At 41.8% G+C, this 18,826-nt stretch overlaps 1 protein-coding gene across 2 annotated transcripts in view; it reads left to right on the top strand.

Moving 5' to 3' along the window:
- ADGRE5 (adhesion G protein-coupled receptor E5) overlaps nucleotides 1-18,826 on the top strand; it is a 168,742-nt gene that overhangs the window by 66,247 nt on the left and 83,669 nt on the right. For both annotated transcript variants that reach the window (XM_086961088.1, XM_086961097.1), the window contains exon 2: nucleotides 9,593-9,679. In XM_086961088.1, the coding sequence (XP_086817214.1) occupies nucleotides 9,593-9,679 (87 nt within the window). The remainder of the gene's footprint in view (nucleotides 1-9,592; nucleotides 9,680-18,826) is intronic.

The following is an 18,826-nucleotide window of genomic DNA, read 5'->3' as shown; positions in this document are numbered from 1 at the left end:
ACCAGTGCAACCTATAATGTTGTTCTTAATTTACCCGCAGGTTGGCACTGGGTGTTCAACGCCATCACGCTTTGTCTGTGTCTGGGTAGGCCATCCTTCTTCGCGTCCCCGGAAGCTTTCAGCACTTCCTGACCGGACCAGACATCTTGCACCCACTAACAGGCTACACCAGAGTGCAGCACACCAGACACCCATGCAGCCAATGCTCCTCTGCACTCTGGATAGGCACAGACAGCGCATAGATGCTAGCTGTGCCCTCATCCCCAAGACCGCACTAGGGTATGAAGGATTTACAGGACCTGGTGTAGGGAAGAGTGATATTGTGGTACTTCAATCTACTGCCGCTTCTTCTGTACTTGTACATTCCTTGTTGTAGCTACATGCACAGGCTGGGTTTGAACACGCCTCACTTGTGTAGAAAACAGGGATACATATGTATCTTATGGGAACCTCAATGCATGCTCATGGTGTCTGACCTGGCTATACATTGCCAGCGTGACCCTCATCTGGATGGGAAGGGCTCCCTCCGATAGAAGCCACGATTGAAGCTTTGTGTGAGAAAAGTAACGTGAGTGCATTAAAGTGAAAATAATGCAAAGCATTGAAGGGCAAATTCGCTATTTACTGGTCGCAAAATACCGGTCGCAATTTGTTTTTAAAATGCATCCCATTTTCCTCAAAGGAAAGGAGGCTGAATTAAAAAAAAATATATATATATAGTGTGTTTAAGAGTTACCACTGGTCCTTAGGACCGCGGCCTACTCTTCTTCTTTTCTTTAACATTCACAAAGGGGGAAGAAGCCCCAAGGGGAGGCCTTCCATTTTACAAAAACATTACCACCTCCTTTGAGGTATCAGTAAAAGGTCAATGTTTTTCCATCAGATTTGGGTCCAAATCATTGATCCGTATGACACCGATTTAGTACTTGGAAATGGACGCCTACTACAAAATATTCAATCACTATCCATTCGGAATCCCATTTTAAGAGTCAGAAAAACTTTTCTAAAATGAGATTAGTATGCACAAAAAAAGCATTTTAACAGCCGCCAGCGCTAAATCAGAGTTTTTGCAAAAATTAAAATGTTTAGTATATTCTGGCCCTAAGAATTCAGGCAGGAGCCATTCACCTGCAGTCGTGCGACTTACTTCCGACACTTGATCCGGGTAAATGTTTTATGACTGGAAAGGAACATTTTATTGACATACCGTACAACAAAATAATAACCTCAAAGATGGGATTACCAAAATGTGAGCAAAATAAGTCAGAAACTCTAACAATACCCTGGTTGTATTCAAGGGTTGCCTTAGAAGTAGAACGTTTTTTTCCTCCGCTGCCCCCTATCTTCCAGACAGCAGAAGGCAGCTGCTAAGAAGAAGGGGCACATTGAGAATGTCTAAAGTGTTGATGTAGGCAGTGGGATTTTGCTGTCCCATATGTCATCAAACAGATGGTATATGGCCACTACTGTAAGAAAGCAGGCATCCTGAGAATGTCCCGAAGGGTTGAGGTTCATAGTGTGATTTGAGTCTGGCGCCCACACCAAGGGAGAGTGTGATGATGCTGATGATGTCATATTTTGGTCCATCCATGATAGACAGGGTGGGGCCCTTTGAGCCGGGTGGTGACCCAATTTGAAGATACCACACAATTACCAACCCAAGGCTGTGTGTTTTTTTGTTTTGAGAATCACTCTTAGGGCTTATTTATTTACATTAAAACAACATGTGCAAGTTTAAAAACCTCATTAGCTATTTGCATAAGACAATCGTCAGCTGCTTCCCCAAAACTGCTTATGGAAGAGGGTGGGCCTGAAAACACGCCCCTGTTGTGTCCCCAGGATCTGGAGGTTACTCTGCGCCTCACTGGTCCAGACCAGTAGTAGCTTTGCTGGGGCGGGTGTTACAAGGAGCCACGATTTTACAGTGACTGAATCATCCACTCCTTCCTTTTCCAACAGTACCACCCATCTGCGCCCACTCATTTAACTCTTCAGCGGGCTATTTTAGTTTATTTGATGGTAATTGGCGAGAACTCAGCGTCTGATTCTAACCTCTTAACCAACCACGAATGCACAATGCGGCCAAGGAGGAGCACCGCGCCTCGAACTGAACCTTTTAATGTCATTAGTGGAACAGAAGCAGTGATTCACCCAGGGGACTGGAGAGTGGGCGGCAGTCTGCACACTGAAGCCCAACAAGAGCCCAGTGTGCAGAGAGGGACTGCCCTTACTCACTGCTTCCGGTCCTTTGCCTTCCATCTGGTTCCAACGCAGCCACGTGCACTCACCGTCGCTTTCTATTGGTCTCTGAAAATAGAGTTGGCATTTTCTCTTGAGATTGAGCTGGCCCTGGTTGGCTCTCTGACAGAAAAGGAAAGAGGACAAAGGGATTGTGATTTACACCTCTGGGGAGAATGAAGCCAGAGCGGGGGGAGGGGGGGTAAGGACTGATGAATTCAAGGGATGGGGAAGCTCGCCTTGGAGGGAAGCCATTGGTGGGGTGAAGCGGGCAGCTTCAGGCTCCTGGGCCAGTTCCAGAGACTGGCATAAATCTGAACCTCTTCCAACGACAGAGGACTGGCATGAGGAACTATTTCTTTACACGTGATGCGGTTGCATCCGTACTTGGCTGTACAGAGAGGTGTCAAAATGCAAACAATGTAAAGTCCAATGCCCGGGTGTTGCTGCAGGGGTGCAGGTGGCAGGTAATGAGTAACTGATCCGGCTATCAGGAGGTCGCCACCTCCAGTAAGTCAGTCAATGCCCAGTGGTGTAGGAAAGGTGGGTGCGGTGGGTCCGGGCCTCCCCGGGTGTCATCACTGAGGAGGGTGACAAAATGGCACTGACGGGAGTGACAAAATGGCAAAAATATGTGTAACTATCTTTTTTGTCCTTATTTTAATAATTTCAATGTGATCTGGGGTGACAAGGGATTTTCCGCACCGGGTACCACCTGACCTTGCTACTCCAGTGTCAATGCCAAGATTACAGTCCTTGTCCACGATTGTAGTACGGATGATGGGAAACTCGCGTCTAGTCTCTCATACGATGTGATAAAACATGTTCTTTAGAGCTGACTGAGGAGAGGACTGAAAGAATGTGTCTTGAGAATCCCAGGGTGAATTGTCACGTGTGAGGTTTTAGAGGGAGTCACTGGGTGAGGGCTGTCAGGAGTTCTGTTACTCCAAATAATGTATACTTTTTTCCAATTTATTTATCATTTGCGCACCCCTAATGCGGGTGTGGGTTGGGCATATCGAAGACAGAATGTTGAAGGGTCACAATATCATGACCAGAATATCGAAGGATAAAATATTGAAAGTAAGTTTGTATAGATTTTCTATGCCCAACTCACTCCACATATGCGTACCTAGGTAATATATATGTTTGTTTGTGTGTGTGTGTGTGTGTGTTCTTAGCACATAGATATGAAGTTAAGAGTGGTAAATCCATACCTCCCTCCGTGTCTTGATAATCAGATAATGTGACCCTTCGATGTTTTGCCATCGATATTCCGTACCACAATTCTGGCTTCGCCGTCTACCACTAAACAGTGTCAATATAAGGACTATTGTATGCAGGGTTCTTACTCCCTAAAGGGGGAAAAGCCAAGGAAATAGTGTAAAATGTCTGGCTGCTTGCCAGTGGTGCATGGAGCATTTATTATGAATAAAGTTCTCATTTGTAGCAATAAATCCCACTGGGTCCCGGAATACCGAGTGAATGTCCTACACCCTCCCGGGCTATGATGAATATGGGACCCCTAATTGAGGAGGTTTTATTCTTTGACACTCAATAAGCAAAAGCACACAGCAGCTGACCAAGGTTTCGCGCGTCCACTAATCCACGAGGAGGAGCGGCGGAGAACGGAGACCTTATCACAGGTCCCGTCGCGTATTAACGCGAGCTAAACTACCCTTATAGCCGGTTATCTTCCCGAGCATCCCGACCCCCCTCCGCCTTGGAGTTTCCTTAAGGGGTCCGGAACTTATATTCTTCTTGATTTTCCAAACTGATACTTTCCAGCCTACTCGGGGGACCCGAATCACCATTCCACTTGGAATTGGGTGTGAAACTCTTTTCAGGAATACACTGTGGTCTACTGTGATCATTCTCTTACACCAGCGTCCTAGGAAGAACCTCATCTAGGATCATCGCACGGACCGGATTATTTAGTACATGCCCTGATGAAATTCCCTAGGCACGAAGGGGAATGAAACGCGTTGGCTGTGCCGTTGTATGTGAAAATAAAGAATATATTTAGAATAAGAACTGAAGATCTACGCATTTTATGGACTCTTTGTTATTACTGACTTCATTGAGTGCGCCTCTCTACTCTTCTATACCATTCTTTGACACTCAGTCGTAGGGCATTGGCATAACTGTGCAACTTCCATCTGAGTACGAAAGTTGGGTCAAACGTCTGCTAGGCACTAAACCAAGCTCAGCATTAGGCGCTTGGTCTTGCCCAGATTGAACGAATACAATAGCCGCTACCTAGTGCAGGGCTTTTGTGCAGCAATCAGAGTTCTACGAACCTCTCCTGATCAGGGCCCAGGTTTCTCACTGTTGACAATATGCATTTTACCACGATGCTGCAAGAAGCTGAAAAGATGAGTAAAAACAAGAATAGAAACAAAAATTATAAATTTATAGAAATTATTTGTCTAAAATTAGAGAGTGCTCATATTCGAAAAGACTGTGCGGGCTCTTAAAGTCAGATAAGTTATGTTGTTCTATCTGTATTTGTGTAGTGCACACCTGCCATTTGCATGGCCTTGAAGGATTGTGGCCTTTCTGGGAAGCCGGGGCCTTGCACATTCTGGAGTTTCTGCGGAAACCATAGTTTGAGTCATCAAGTGATGAGGAGTTTGGGGCTTTAGAAATGGTGCCCTCCTAGGATTGTGTAGGTTCCACTGCGTGCAGTGGTAGCTGAGTATTGGGTTCAATTACAGGTGATCACAAGTAGTCATGTTGGGTGCCAATGTCTCTCATTGAGTTGGTAGTGTGTGACTTCACTGGGGGAGATGAGTGGACAGCTTCAGCATTTGGAGTCTCTCTTTAAGTTGGCAGAAAGTCCACTGCCCAGCATTGGATTGAGTCCGTGCCTGTGCGGCATGACGGAGCTGTGCTTGCTGTGCGTGTTTAATTCTGTTCTATACTGCTCGTTTGGGAGATAGGTGTCTCCTTAGTGGCTTGAACCTCTGGAAGTGACATGGTGGACTGCAATTTGGCATAGCTGTGCTATTACGGATGTAGGTGAAATGTTGCTCTGGTACGGTATCAGAAAATTCTTACCAAAATCTTGTCTGACATAGATATCATGTCCTAAACATAATTAACAAATATGTTGCTACACTGGACTTAACAATAGAAAATGTACATCAAATAGGAAAATATTTTTGTAAATGGTATATAGGGCATGATATTTATGTCAGACATTATTTCTGTATACGATGTTCTTACATACAACTGTTTTATCTAAAGGGTTCAGTTACCTCTAATATATTCTTTAATCAGTTCTGGTTTGTTTCTTTGTGTGGTGATGGGTAGTATCTAAGCGGGCATTTCAACTTGGCGAATGTGTGACTATAGGAGGTGCCCCCCACCCCAATAGACCATGCGGCAAAACGCCCTCTGTGAGTAGGTCTCAAATACAGATTTTTACCTTCAGAGGGGTAGGTCCCATCTGCTTTTATTAACAGACTACTAACCCTCTCTTTAAGTTAGACTCAGGGAGGTAGATATCAACTGTGATGAATGCCCAATACCATATAGGCTTTTAGAAAAGGGCAGAGACTTGTCGGTTGGACCCAGGGGTATGCAAGGATCAAAGTATCCACACCTATACCCTGATATTAACTAACAGAACTTTTTGACCATACCCACAGTGCTACCATAATAAAAGGATACTTTTGCGGTATACCTTGAGGATTTTTTAGTTTAGTAGCTGGACCTATGTTATCCACAAAAAAAAATAATATCTAAGAACGCTCTCGGGATAGCCCACCTCGAGGTTGAGTCCGCCCTGGTAGTATCACTTAACCAGATAGTGTTTTAGTTTGTGGAATTCTCTTCTGCACATCCACCGTCTGCGTCACTGTTCACCTGCTTACATTTCTGAGCTTTGCCTTCTTCTTTATCCCAGGCTTAGATGTGTTGCAGATTGTGTTTTTCCACTTAGTAAATGTAGCAGATGATGCAAAATTGACCAACATGGCAAAAAAAGTAGCTGATATAGATATTACAATTGGGGTTGTTCATTCTTACCAAGATGGAGTCGAAATATATGTTGATTGATGGTTGATTGGTTCTAGAATTTTATGAGCGCTAGCGTCCATCCAACAGGGCATCTTGGTGACAGGAAGAGGGGAGCAACGTAGAAGACCAGTGGCGGCTGGCACAGCTCATGGGTGACGGGAGGTTGGCGCTTGTCGCAAAGTTAAAAAATAAATAAATACTTACCTTGCCACCAGGTCCCACATCTTTGCTCCTGCATCTGACTGCAATGCAGCATTGTGATTGGTCTGAGCACCATGACACGGCGCTCAGCTAGGCGCTGGAGGGGTGGCCATGTTCTCCATGCAGGCTGAAATGCAGCCTTCATGGAGAACAGGAAAAGTGTGCATGACTGTTTTAGGCGGCCCGAGATGGCTGGCCCAACAGTCATTGCGCACTTAGGAGTGTTCTACCAATCCTCGCCTGATCTGCAGCCCTGTCCTGCCCCTCATGCAAACTGCTGCAGCAGGAGAACAAAATAAAATGATAATAACATTTTGTCACTATCATTTTATTTTTTCCTTTCTTTTACTGCTGCAGAGGAGTGGGGCGATACTCCTCCCCCCTAGCGGAGGAGCCGCCATTGTAGAAACCCCCTGAAAAAAGAAGTAAAAGAAAAAGCAACTTTTGAGCTCTTTCCTGAAAGTCTGATGGCTACAGATGACCCTCCGAGCAAGTAGCAAGTTGTTACAGGATTTGGGTCCTAAAATTAATCGGAGAACGCCCCTGTTCAAACAAGATCATGTAAAACGAGGAACACTGAGAGGAAGATGGGGGTTAGAGCAAAGATCCCTGCTGGGTGATAGAAGAAGAAAAAGCCAGGCAGACAAGATCTAATGTTGCATCTAAACCTTGAACTGAACTTAATGGAGGCCAGGGAAGCTGTATCAATGGTGTAATCTCATGTTTTCAGATAATCACCTTATGAACAGCCATGCTTTGAATTTTTTGAAGCTTATTTAAAGCAGTAATAGGCAGACATGAGTAGAGGATATTACAGTAGACGAATTGTGACAAAAGGCATGCAGAACTCAAATGTACTTGATGAGTCTAGGGTAGATGTGGTAGCACTTTTCATAGAGATTTGAGGACATAGAAGCATACAGAAATGGCATTCTGAGGGAGGCCTGTGGGTCAATCAGTTTAGTATCATTGGCTTAACCGCATCGCTGCTGCGGCTTTTCCCGCTTTGTGCGGCTATTTTCAAAATACCGCGTTACATGACGAGCTCAGCTCGTCATCAGCATCGAAGGGGTTAAAGGAAATAGCAGACAGGTGGGCAAGAAGTCTGACGCAGATTTTAAATAGAATGAGGCACATAGCCAATCCAGGTGAGACTCCACACCTCAGGCTAAAAAAGATCGAACAGTGCGAATCAGTGCAGACTTTTTAGGGGGCTTTCTACTGAGAATTCCATGCTGAAAGTGCCTTTTAGTGGCCCCTTTCCAATTTTTAAGCTGTGGCGTGCAGTTTATATTGAAAATAACTGAACTATCAAGGGATTTCTTAATTGTTTTTACATGCCTGGGTGAAATTGTGAATTATTTTTCTCATGGAATACGTAATGTTTGCAAAAATTACACCTTTTACGTGAAAAGTGTCTTGACAGTCACTTGCCTTCCAACTGTATGTGAGGGCGTACATCACTTTCACAAGTCAAGCAAAATTCCGATGGGATACTGGCTCTAGCAGAAATAGTCTCTCGTCCGTGACACGCACCAGTTTCAAAGTTCATGTGAGATATTTTACGCTCGAACCAGCCTCCCTTGGTTGTAAATTATATGAAAACAGCCCAGCTGAGAGTAAAAAAGAGCTAAACACAGGATACCCAACAACAGTCAATTAGTAAGATTTCCCTCACATAATCAAAAAAAATCCCTAGATCTAGTCTTTACTTGGCTCTTAAAATTGTAAACATGCCACCTTCTCATCCTTTAAACGGAAACAAGTGTACAGACATAAAAATTACTTGCAAAAATGTAAGAAGAGCAAACAGGGTAAGCAAACAGATGGCATATATGCCACTTCCAGTGGTGCAAATTAGAGGTCACCCATCAGTGTGCGTTGTCACGCGCACTATCAATTAAAGAAGCCTTGTATACATTTCCGTGGCATCAAAATGGCGGGTCCATCTTTTCTGCCATTTTTCAATCTTTCGCACTACCCAGACCCGGCCTTTATTTATGCTCTGTTATGAACTCGCTGTCACCATAGGTCCAGTCCTCTGTCTACGCCCAATAGACGCCTCTATTTCTCTGTTATAGTCTACGGGTGTTTATCACGTTTCCTTCGGCAGTTAAGATCATATCATTAAAATTTTCTTATCATCAGTAGTTGAGTGAGTCACCAAGTTGCGGGCCACGTGTTAGTCTGAAGTTTTCAAGAAGCCTGCACCCACGCCCCCCCCCCCCCCCCCCCCTCTCCTCCTTACCAAGCCCGTAAGTATATCAGAAACCCTGAACAGCCGGAGCCTGCCACCTAGTGCCCGTTTGGCGTGTTGCAAGTCCACAATGTTCCCGCATTAACTCTGTGCAAGACCTACCAGGGAGAGATATCCATGAAGTGTAATAGATTTTGCAAACCATAATGTTAAGCTGAGGGTACTTTCATATTGGAAGTGCTGGTGTCCCTAGTTACGTTTCACTGGGCACAGATCTGGGGAAACCCAAGATTAGCAAGAGCTCAAGAGCATCTTTCAATATAAAGCAGACGCCCAAACCCTTGTGTGACTTTTGTTCTTTAATTTTTGGCATAATTTACGCTAATTTCCAGTCTTGCTAAAGTGACCAGATAACACAATCTGTGAAGAGCACGGGGCATATTATCAAGAAACAGCGTTAACATTATCGCCGCTATAGCGGCAGAAAACAGCCGCTAAAGCGGCGATAATGGGCTTGATAATACGCCCTTGTGAATTCCCATAGAAGCCCATGTTCTGGTGTGAACATGGGCTTCTATGGGAATTCACAAGGGCGTATTATCAAGCCCAATATCGCCGCTTTAGCAGTTTTCTGCTGCTAAAGTGGCGATAATGTTAACGCCATGCTTGATAATATGCCCCCGCATGTTTTCCAATCTTGGGCTTGAATTTAACAAATCACTACAACACTCACTCTGTACACATAATCCTCATCAAGGGAAGCAGTTTGACCAATTAACCCAGTAGCGATTTGCACAAGGAAAGCCCGGCACTGGAATAGAAGCGTTCGTGTACCACGAAGACATCATGTCGCCTACCAAGTTATTGCATGTGTTGTCAATAAACAGAAGTTCGTTTTCAGTGACTTACAGCCTTTTTGTTACTATCTTGCAGGCATCTGCTTCCTTTGTGATGGACGTTCAGCCAGAACTGAGATCCCGCGTTCAGCCAGAACTGAGATCCCGCCTTCCACCACTGAAGGTAATCTTGATATCAAGACTTTCAGATGACAAGCATTTGCCCTCCAGTTACATGCCTTGCGTCGCTAAAACTGATAAAACAGAGATCAGATATTTATTTATTTATTATTTTATTTATTTATGCGATTTTATATAGCGCGAACTTTACCCGAAGGTGTCAGAGCGCTTTACATAGGACCCAGTTTCAACCATAAGGACTGATGGTTACAATCGGAAAAACAGATTTGCAAATTTTTGACTTACATAAGAACCAGTTGAAAACACACGAACTTAGGATTACATGCGTTATAAAAAAAGAAAGGTACAAACAGAAAAAATGCAAATGTACAAGAGATAAAGTCACACAAGGAGGAGATACAAATGGATAAACTCTATGCATATACTAGTGATATCTCTATCTACTTAGGGAGGGGACACATGGATATACTCTAGGAGTCACAGAGGAATGGTAGAGAGCACAGTGGACTCCTGCATAAACTAGTGAATTAGAGTTATCTCTATATACGTAGGGAAGGGGTAAGACTGGATATACTCTAAAAGTCACATAGGAATGGAAGAGAGCAAAGCGGACTACTGCATGTTCCATTGATTAGAGTTATCTCTATATACATAGGGAAGGGATACACATGGATATACTCTAAAAGTCACATAGGAGACTAGTCATTAGAGTTATCTCTATATACATAGGAATGGATAAGACCGGATATACTCTAATGGACACATAGGAATGGTAGAGAGTACAAAGGTCTACTGCATAGAAGCCAATACCTGCTAGCCCAGACTGGCGACCACTGGCATATGCCAGTGGTCACTAGTCTGGGCTAGCAGCCCAGCTGGCTGTTTTTTCTGTCTACTGGCACACTACAACGTTGCCTTTGAGTTTCCATACATGAGACCGCAGGAAACACCCATTCGAGGGAGAGGACTGGCCTGCAGGTGCCAGAATTCAATTACGGGTTCGAGGGCTGACTGCAGAGACTGTGCAGTCTCATCAGATGTCTCTGATGGTATATGCTCCCAGAGTAGCTGAATGTTCTAACTATTGTGCTACACAAATATAGTATCGTTTACTGCATCAGGCAATAGAGGTTTTTATGTTACAATGATTCTTTTTTAATTCCCAACTGTTTAAGCTAAAACTTAATTAACTTTTAGACTTTAGGTTTTAATGATGTTTTTATCTCCACTGTCAAAGCCAGCACCTAAGGACATAATGATGTTTTGAGCTTTATTGTCAAAGTTAGTACCTAGCAATGAACCTCTGTTTTTATTGACTGTTTGTTACAATCATCCAGACAGAGATAGATTGAATTATAAGTTAATGTTTAATGGCAGCATGAATGACCTTCATCTGTGTCCTGGTCCAGGCTGAACTGAGCTCCCAACAGTCCATTAACTTGGCTCCTCAGCTCTGGAACACAGAACACTTACAAAAGAAAACATGGCACATGCACTGGCATGCGACCACAGTAATGAACTTAAAGATACAGAATATAACACATCTCCCTTTTTATACAAAATAAACAAAATGAAAAAGGAAACTTAAAAAGAGAACAATGAATAAAATATCATATCTGAGATACTAAAAAAAAAACAATTAGACATAACAGAATCAATTGAATCAATTGACAAATCTTTTAGGAATATTGATAACATGTTTGGCATCTTTAACTCTATGAGCAATAAATCCATCTGAAAACAAGTTACTTTGCTTATTAGAAGAATTCTCCTTATCACTCATGACAGAGCATTTTGCTAATTTCTTAATATTCCAAAACTTCCCATCCTGAGTCATGACACTGTTAGAGAATTTTTTTTAACCTGAATAGGATCACTAAACTTACTAGAACCCTTGGATAACAAACCCGGTTTGATGATCCTTACCCACTCTCCCACCTGAAATTCTTGAGACCTAGTACTCCACTTTTTATCATACCATTCCTTAGTTTTAAATTGCTTACGCTCCACACGTCTGGCAACATCCTCCATATTGACCTTGTCGAAAAGAAACTGATTGCATCTCTCTTTTAACCACCACGGTAACATTCTTGAGGCAGGATTTCGACCTTTAAATAACTTAAAAGGACTTACCTCAGTGATAGTGTGAGGTGTAATACAGTAAGTCCATAGTCTTTCCCTCAAAGCACTTACCCAAGACCCTCCAGATTTGACAGACTCCACCACAAAATTCTTCAAAACTCGATTGAATCTCTCAACCTGCCCATTCTCATGCGGTTCGTACAATGAGGTAAATCTGTGAATGATGTTACAGCTTTTAAGAAAATTTGCCATTTCACTAGACGTTAATTGAACGCCATTATCAGACACCAAAACAGAAGGACAACCCTCCCTAGTAAAGACATCTTTTAAAAAAACAATGACAGCTTCAGTGGTAGCCTTAGGAACGAATTTCACCTCAGGCCACTTGGAATGATAATCCACAATCACTAAAGCATAACGTGAAGACTCGGGTAAAATATGGAAAGGACCTGATATATCAAAAGCAATTTTTTGCCACGGCTCCGAAGGCCACTTAGCCATTTTGAGTGGTGGAGTATACACTTTTAACATTCTTTCTTTACAAACGCACTCTTGACACTCCCTAACCGTCCTATCGACAAATCTGTCAATACCTGGCCACCAAAACACAGAACGAACCAACCTTTTCATTGAAGAAATGCCCGGATGAGTAACATGGGCAATTTGAAGAATGACATCCTGCATGCCCTCTGGAGGTATGCATTTACCAGATTTAAAAATGAAACCACAATCCAATTCCAATTCATCCAAAACATTGTAAAATGGCATCAATTCTGACCTGATAATATTCTTATTTGGCCAACCATTCTGAATATAATTCACAAGATCTTTCCACCTATCATCTTTTTTAACACACTGTTGCCAATCAGATTCAGAAATATTTTTAAAGTTCCCTTGTAAAACATCCTGCATGGCTAAAACAAAATCACAATCAGAATCACTCTCCTTAATGGCACTGACATTCTCCATCTTACATGGCAAGCGTGATAAACAATCCGCCGTGACATTCTTTTTCCCAGGAACATAAATTGTGACAAAATTGTATTCTTGCAATCTAGAAGTTAATCTTGCTATTCTGGCAGTGGAGTTCCAACCCCCACGCACAGATAAAATATTAACTAACGGCTTGTGATCCGTTCTTAAAGTAAACTTCGATCCCCAAACATATAGTCTAAAATGCTCAATGGCCCAAACACACGCTAACAATTCCTTTTCTATTACAGAATATCTGTGTTTACACTCATTCAGCGTTCTTGAAACAAATGCCACATTCCACTCTTCACAACCTTCCCTTTGAGATAACACCCCACCCAAACCATATAGGCTTGCATCTACTGTTATAATACATTTTTTGTTGATTCTGAAAGGTTTCCGATTAGGAGCCTTAACAATGTCTCTTTTGACCACATCAAAAGCCTGTTGTTGAACATCAGACCACACATATTCCGCACCTTGTCTCAATAACCTTCTCAAAGGTTTCATTTTGTTAGCAAAATTCTCTACAAATTTGCTATAATACTCACACATTCCAGAAAAGGATAATAATTGATCCTTGTTTTCTGGTACCGGAGCTTTAGTAATAGCTTCCACATTTGATTTTTTCGGAAAAACACCTTGGCCTGATAAGGTATGTCCCAAATATTCCACCGATTCCTGAAATAGTTTACATTTTTTTGCCTTCACAGTTAGACCATTACTCTGTAGTCTTTTGCATACTTCTTGCAAATGATTCTGATGTTCATCAGCATTTTTTGAGAAAACTAATATATCATCCTGAAAGCATTTTATGTACTTATCTATATCTCTAAAAATGTGGAACATAACTCTTTGAAATACTGATGCAGCGGACGCAAGTCCGAAAGGCATTCGAATATATTGAAACAAACCCTGGGGTGTTATGAATGCCGTCAATTTCCTAGATTCTTCTGTTAACTCGATCTGATGGTAGGCAGATCTTAAATCTAATGTGGAGAAAATTTTAGCCCCATCAAAAAGTGACACTAGCTCATTAATGTTTGGCAAAGGGTGGCAATCAATAACAATATTGGAATTTAAAGCTCTCAGGTCAACACATAATCTCAATTTTTGGTCAGGTTTCCTCAATAAAACTATGGGAGAAACCCACTCCGATGACTCTATAGGTTCAATAATCCCTTCTTTTAGTAAATCATCTAACATGCCTTTCAGTTCTTCTCTAATATTAATAGGAACCCCTCTAAGTTTTTGGACAACTGGTGTATTATTCCTTTTTAACACAATACTGTGTGAAAAATTCTTTAGTTTTCCTAACTTATCACAGAAAACTGTGTCAAACTGTTTAATAAGGTCACATCCCTTACTACTTAGAACTGGGTGACTGGATACTTCAACTACAGAAACAGTATTCATAAGGTCATCCTCGCATAAGGACACTGGATCTTTAGCCCTGGGATTCAAGGTAATGCCTAACTTCCATTGATCAAACCATCCTAGCACATTGATCCCATTGACAGAAACATAAAGCTTAATGGAAGCTTTTCTATACTTAAATTGAATTTCAACATTGAAAAATCCAATGACATCAATCTTCGTACCAGAGAAATTTACAGCGGAAATATCAGACTCATTCATATCGCGTACATTAAAAGACTGAGATAACATATTCTCAAAATATTCTTGAGTAATAATAGTCCAGGGAGATCCTGAATCTACCATAAGAAGCAAATTAACATTGCAAATTGTAAAAACAGATTTAGGTGAATTACGTTGTACAGAAAGTTGATTGTTTACAATTGAAACAACAAAACCAGATTCAAAGTTAGGTTCAACGAAAGACTCATTACTTCCAGGATTACTTATAATTTCTTCCGAAACAAAAGATACAGGTTGTCTATTTTGCATAGAAGAACGTCTATCCCTGCACATGTTACTAAAATGTCCTACTCTTTTGCAAAAATTACATTCTCTTTTTAAAGCTGGACAACCTGGAAAAGAAGCAATGTGAAATTTGTTACCACATCTGAAACATACACCCTGGAAATTCTGATTTATAGTTCTCTGAGAAGAAAATTGTTTTGAATTATTAGAAGAAGAGAAATCCTGTTTACTATTATTGGGAGAAGAAAAATCCTGCTTAAAACCTTGTTTACGTTTCACAACACAAACTTCTTCACCCACTTGTTTCTTCTCAGCATTGTTCTTAACGGTATTCATCCATAAATCAGATTGTTCTTGTGCTTTGGCTACAGCTATGGTTTCAGTTAGATTCGGGTCACCCATAACCCACAGTTTATCTTGAGTTTTTTTACATTTAGTGTGAACAATGATCTGATCACGTATCATCTCATCCGTGATGTTACCAAAGTTACAGTGTAGACTCAAAGATCTTAACGATGTTAAAAAATCTTCAAAAGATTCATCATCTTTCTGCTTTCTGGTGTAAAATTTGAAACGTTTAAGTGCAATACTTAAAATAGGTTTGAATCTTTTTTTCAAGTCTTGCAAAAGCCTCAGTGTAAGGATTTAAGTTGTCTCCACCACCATCAGTAGTGGAAGTAATTTGGGGTAAAGATCTGAAAATTTCTTGACCTTCCGAACCCAGGCAATGAAGAAGAATACTTTTTTTTCTCTCTGCGCCCATCCTTTCACCATCAATAGCTTTCATATAGTTCACAAACTCTTCCTTCCATCTTGTCCATGGCATAGGTGGATCACCCTTAGTTTGCAAAAATTTTGCAGGAGGATCAAATTGCATGGTGTTTGTGACCAAAATAGCTTTAATACATATATAAAAAAAAAATAGTCTAAATGGTTTAAATGGATATTATAAAATGTCTTTACTTTGTAAAATGGAGTGAAAATGACTGAAAGTAGTTGTAAATAAAATGCCTTTCCTTTGTACAATGGAGTGAAAAAGGCTGAAAGATAAATAAACCAACACAGCTTAAAACGTAGTTTTCCACCTGACCAATAAACAGAAAAAAAAATATAGTGAAAAGAAATGTATTCCGCTTACTTGTAGTTGAAAATGTCCAAAATCATCGTTATTTGGTATGAGCAAAGGATGGTTAAAGAAAAGAAATAATGCGCAAAGTATTTCCTGCTCCGTTGTGGTGTCGGGTTTGGTTGCTATGGGAACCCAGGAGCTGGAGCTTGAGATTGAACGTACTGCGTAATGCGCCGTACTTCACTAGCGTGTACACGCATGCGCGTCACATACGATTGTTGTTTACAGCTTCGCGTGGAAGAGCTCGGAGGGACGCGAGCTGAATTTGGAAGTAAGCAAGGAGTTTAAATTGGTTAAAATCGTGGCGAAAAGTTCAAAATATGTGCACAGTACATAAAAATAAAGCGGAAGTAAAGCGGAAGTAAAAAAATAGAAATATGAGGTTGAACGAAGCTCCTTACAATCACTTTGAATTCCGGTAGATCAAACGGAGGTAAAAATATGAAATTTTAACACAGGCGCAGGTGCAATCAAAGCACATGGGAATAAACAGCCGCTGGCACAATCAACATGCATAAAAATGAAGGAAAAATGTTGTATATACCGTTGAGAGTAGGAAATTGAATAAAAGGTCAAATTGAATGGGTCCAACACACCACATTAAATGAATTTGTGCTGCAAGTGGTGGTTTCCCTCGTTGCCAAAATTGTTACAATCATCCAGACAGAGATAGATTGAATTATAAGTTCATGTTTAATGGCAGCACGAATGACCTTCATCTGTGTCCTGGTCCAGGCTGAATTGAGCTCCCAACAGTCCATTAACTTGGCTCCTCAGCTCTGGAACACAGAACACTTACAAAAGAAAACATGGCACATGCACTGGCATGCGACCACAGTAATGAACTTAAAGATACAGAATATAACACTGTTGCATAGGTTTTTAACAAAGAATAGATAGGGCAACACCGCAGCTGCATTAGAAAGTCAGTCATGACCCCACCTCTAGTGCCACACTACAAAAAAAAAATCACTCAGCGGACGAGATCAAATGGCAAATTATTGATATTGCCACAATACCAGAAAGAGGCGGCGACATTGCACAAATACTACAATGCCGCGAATGTCACTGGATCGACAAAATTAATTCAATCAGTTAAGGTTTGAATTCTGCTGATGAATGGAGAGGGTTTGTGTCCACTCTTGCTAACTAAAGCGTAATCCATCCTCTTCCACGCACAACCCTCCCCTAGAAACACACTTATGAAGAGGCATACAATATTACTCTGTCTAAATATGCAACATCACTGATGCGTCCACTCTATGTAACCTATATATCTGGTAATTGTAATGTTCAGGAACGTGATTAACATGCCTTCCTCTGTTTAATAATGGTTACATTAACATATCTATCCTCTGATGCACCACTACTCTGTCATCAAACATATACACCACCTATGTATAAATTCTCAGTATGTCTGTGCTCGCTACCCTCAATGAACGATACAATGTGTATACATGAATCGCCCAGCCTTAATTCGATTAAGCTGTTCTCATTCATGATTGTATTAGTAACCATGTTGTCATTAAAAAATATTGTGAACTGTCAAAATGCAAGTTGTCATTAACCATGTTGTCTGGCCTTACACTATCGTACCATGACTGTTACCACACACTTTACGTACTCAGATTACGTCCAAAAAGGCTCCTAGAGGCGTACAGGCTCATACGTATTCACCAAACAGATCGAGGCTGCACTGAGACCGCACTTCCCTATCCACAGATAATTGACGAGGATTGAGCACCACGCTCTCCTTGTCAGGCCTGCGCATGTACTACGCGCAATACGGTATAACCGCGAGGACGTTGTCCCTCGCACTGTACCGAGTTCTCAGACAGATTAAAACAGACTGAGAGAAGCGATCGCGGCTGCTGTTCTGCACACAGGTATGACGCCACTTTCAGCTCCATTAACGACCCCCACAGCCCTGGCGGTACACTATCCTTATCTAAACAGCCCTTTCCATTATCAGGAATCTTCCTGGCTGAACACCACTCGATCCGGAATATCGCAACGGCGATATCGGTCGCCACAAATCACTAAAGAGCCCCCCGAGGGCTGATACCCACAAGCTCTCCACACCCAGATTACCACCAGCAGTGGTAAGTACCAATACCAGCCTGTTACCATGGTTTCTAGTCTGTACCTTGTTCAGTGCACCACGTTCTTACCTCCTCGGTTTCTCTCCCTCCACCATGCCACAGTACCCGGCCGGGTCCACTCTATGTAACTTTAACGTTCTTCTATAATGCATGGGTTGTGTTTTTTGGAAATCAGGCACACCATAAGGTAATTCTACAATCCTAGCGGTCCTCTTATACCTTAACGTCAGATACATAGTAACATGCCCTCACTGACTGTTTCCATTCCCTTAGATGTCCAGCAATGATTAGTCCTGATAAGACCCCCCATCTCACGGGTCGAAACGCCGTCGATACCATAGGAAATGAACCACACAAACAGTGGCTATGACTGAAGATAGCTACTGTATAATTATTGTTTGTAATTTTGCTCATGGTCATTTTCCTTTTTCCTTGTAAATACCCCCAGCAGAAACCTGTATATATTCACTTACTGTCACTCAATTACCCTTTGGTTCTCACAAAACACATGGGACACACTGCACTTTTTCCTAAATACTATGTGTGCGAATGTAGATAACTGATGAAATTCTTGTTTTGAAATACAAAGACTATGATGGTATAAAAACTTGGTATTTTGAGCCTTGCTTCTCCTTTTGACATCCCTTCTCAATCCCTCTCTTACTGTAATTGCTATTATGCTATGTACTGACTTTGTACCGTACATTTACTATACCACAGGAACCACTGTTTTCTTTATAAACTGCCTCTCTCTGAAGCAGGAGACGGAAGCCAGACAGCAAATCAACTTTAAGAACTGTGACACACGAGCAGGGCATACTGTTCTAAAGCCCTTAATTTCCATTGTGGTCTATGGCAGTATCCACTGCAGGCCAGTGATGCTTTAAGTGTCATGGTTGCGGGCGTCAGAGGAGCCATCCCTGCGTGAATTCAGATGACCGTCACTCATAGGCATAGATCCCACCCTTTCCCCTTCATCACTCTTAAGAGTGGATGCAAAAGTGTGATTTGATGCTTTGTC

Source organism: Lissotriton vulgaris, chromosome 1_1 (assembly GCF_964263255.1).
Source record: "Lissotriton vulgaris chromosome 1_1, aLisVul1.2, whole genome shotgun sequence".
In the NCBI taxonomy this organism is placed as follows: domain Eukaryota; kingdom Metazoa; phylum Chordata; class Amphibia; order Caudata; family Salamandridae; genus Lissotriton; species Lissotriton vulgaris.
This window is presented reverse-complemented; position numbering and strand designations above follow the sequence as displayed.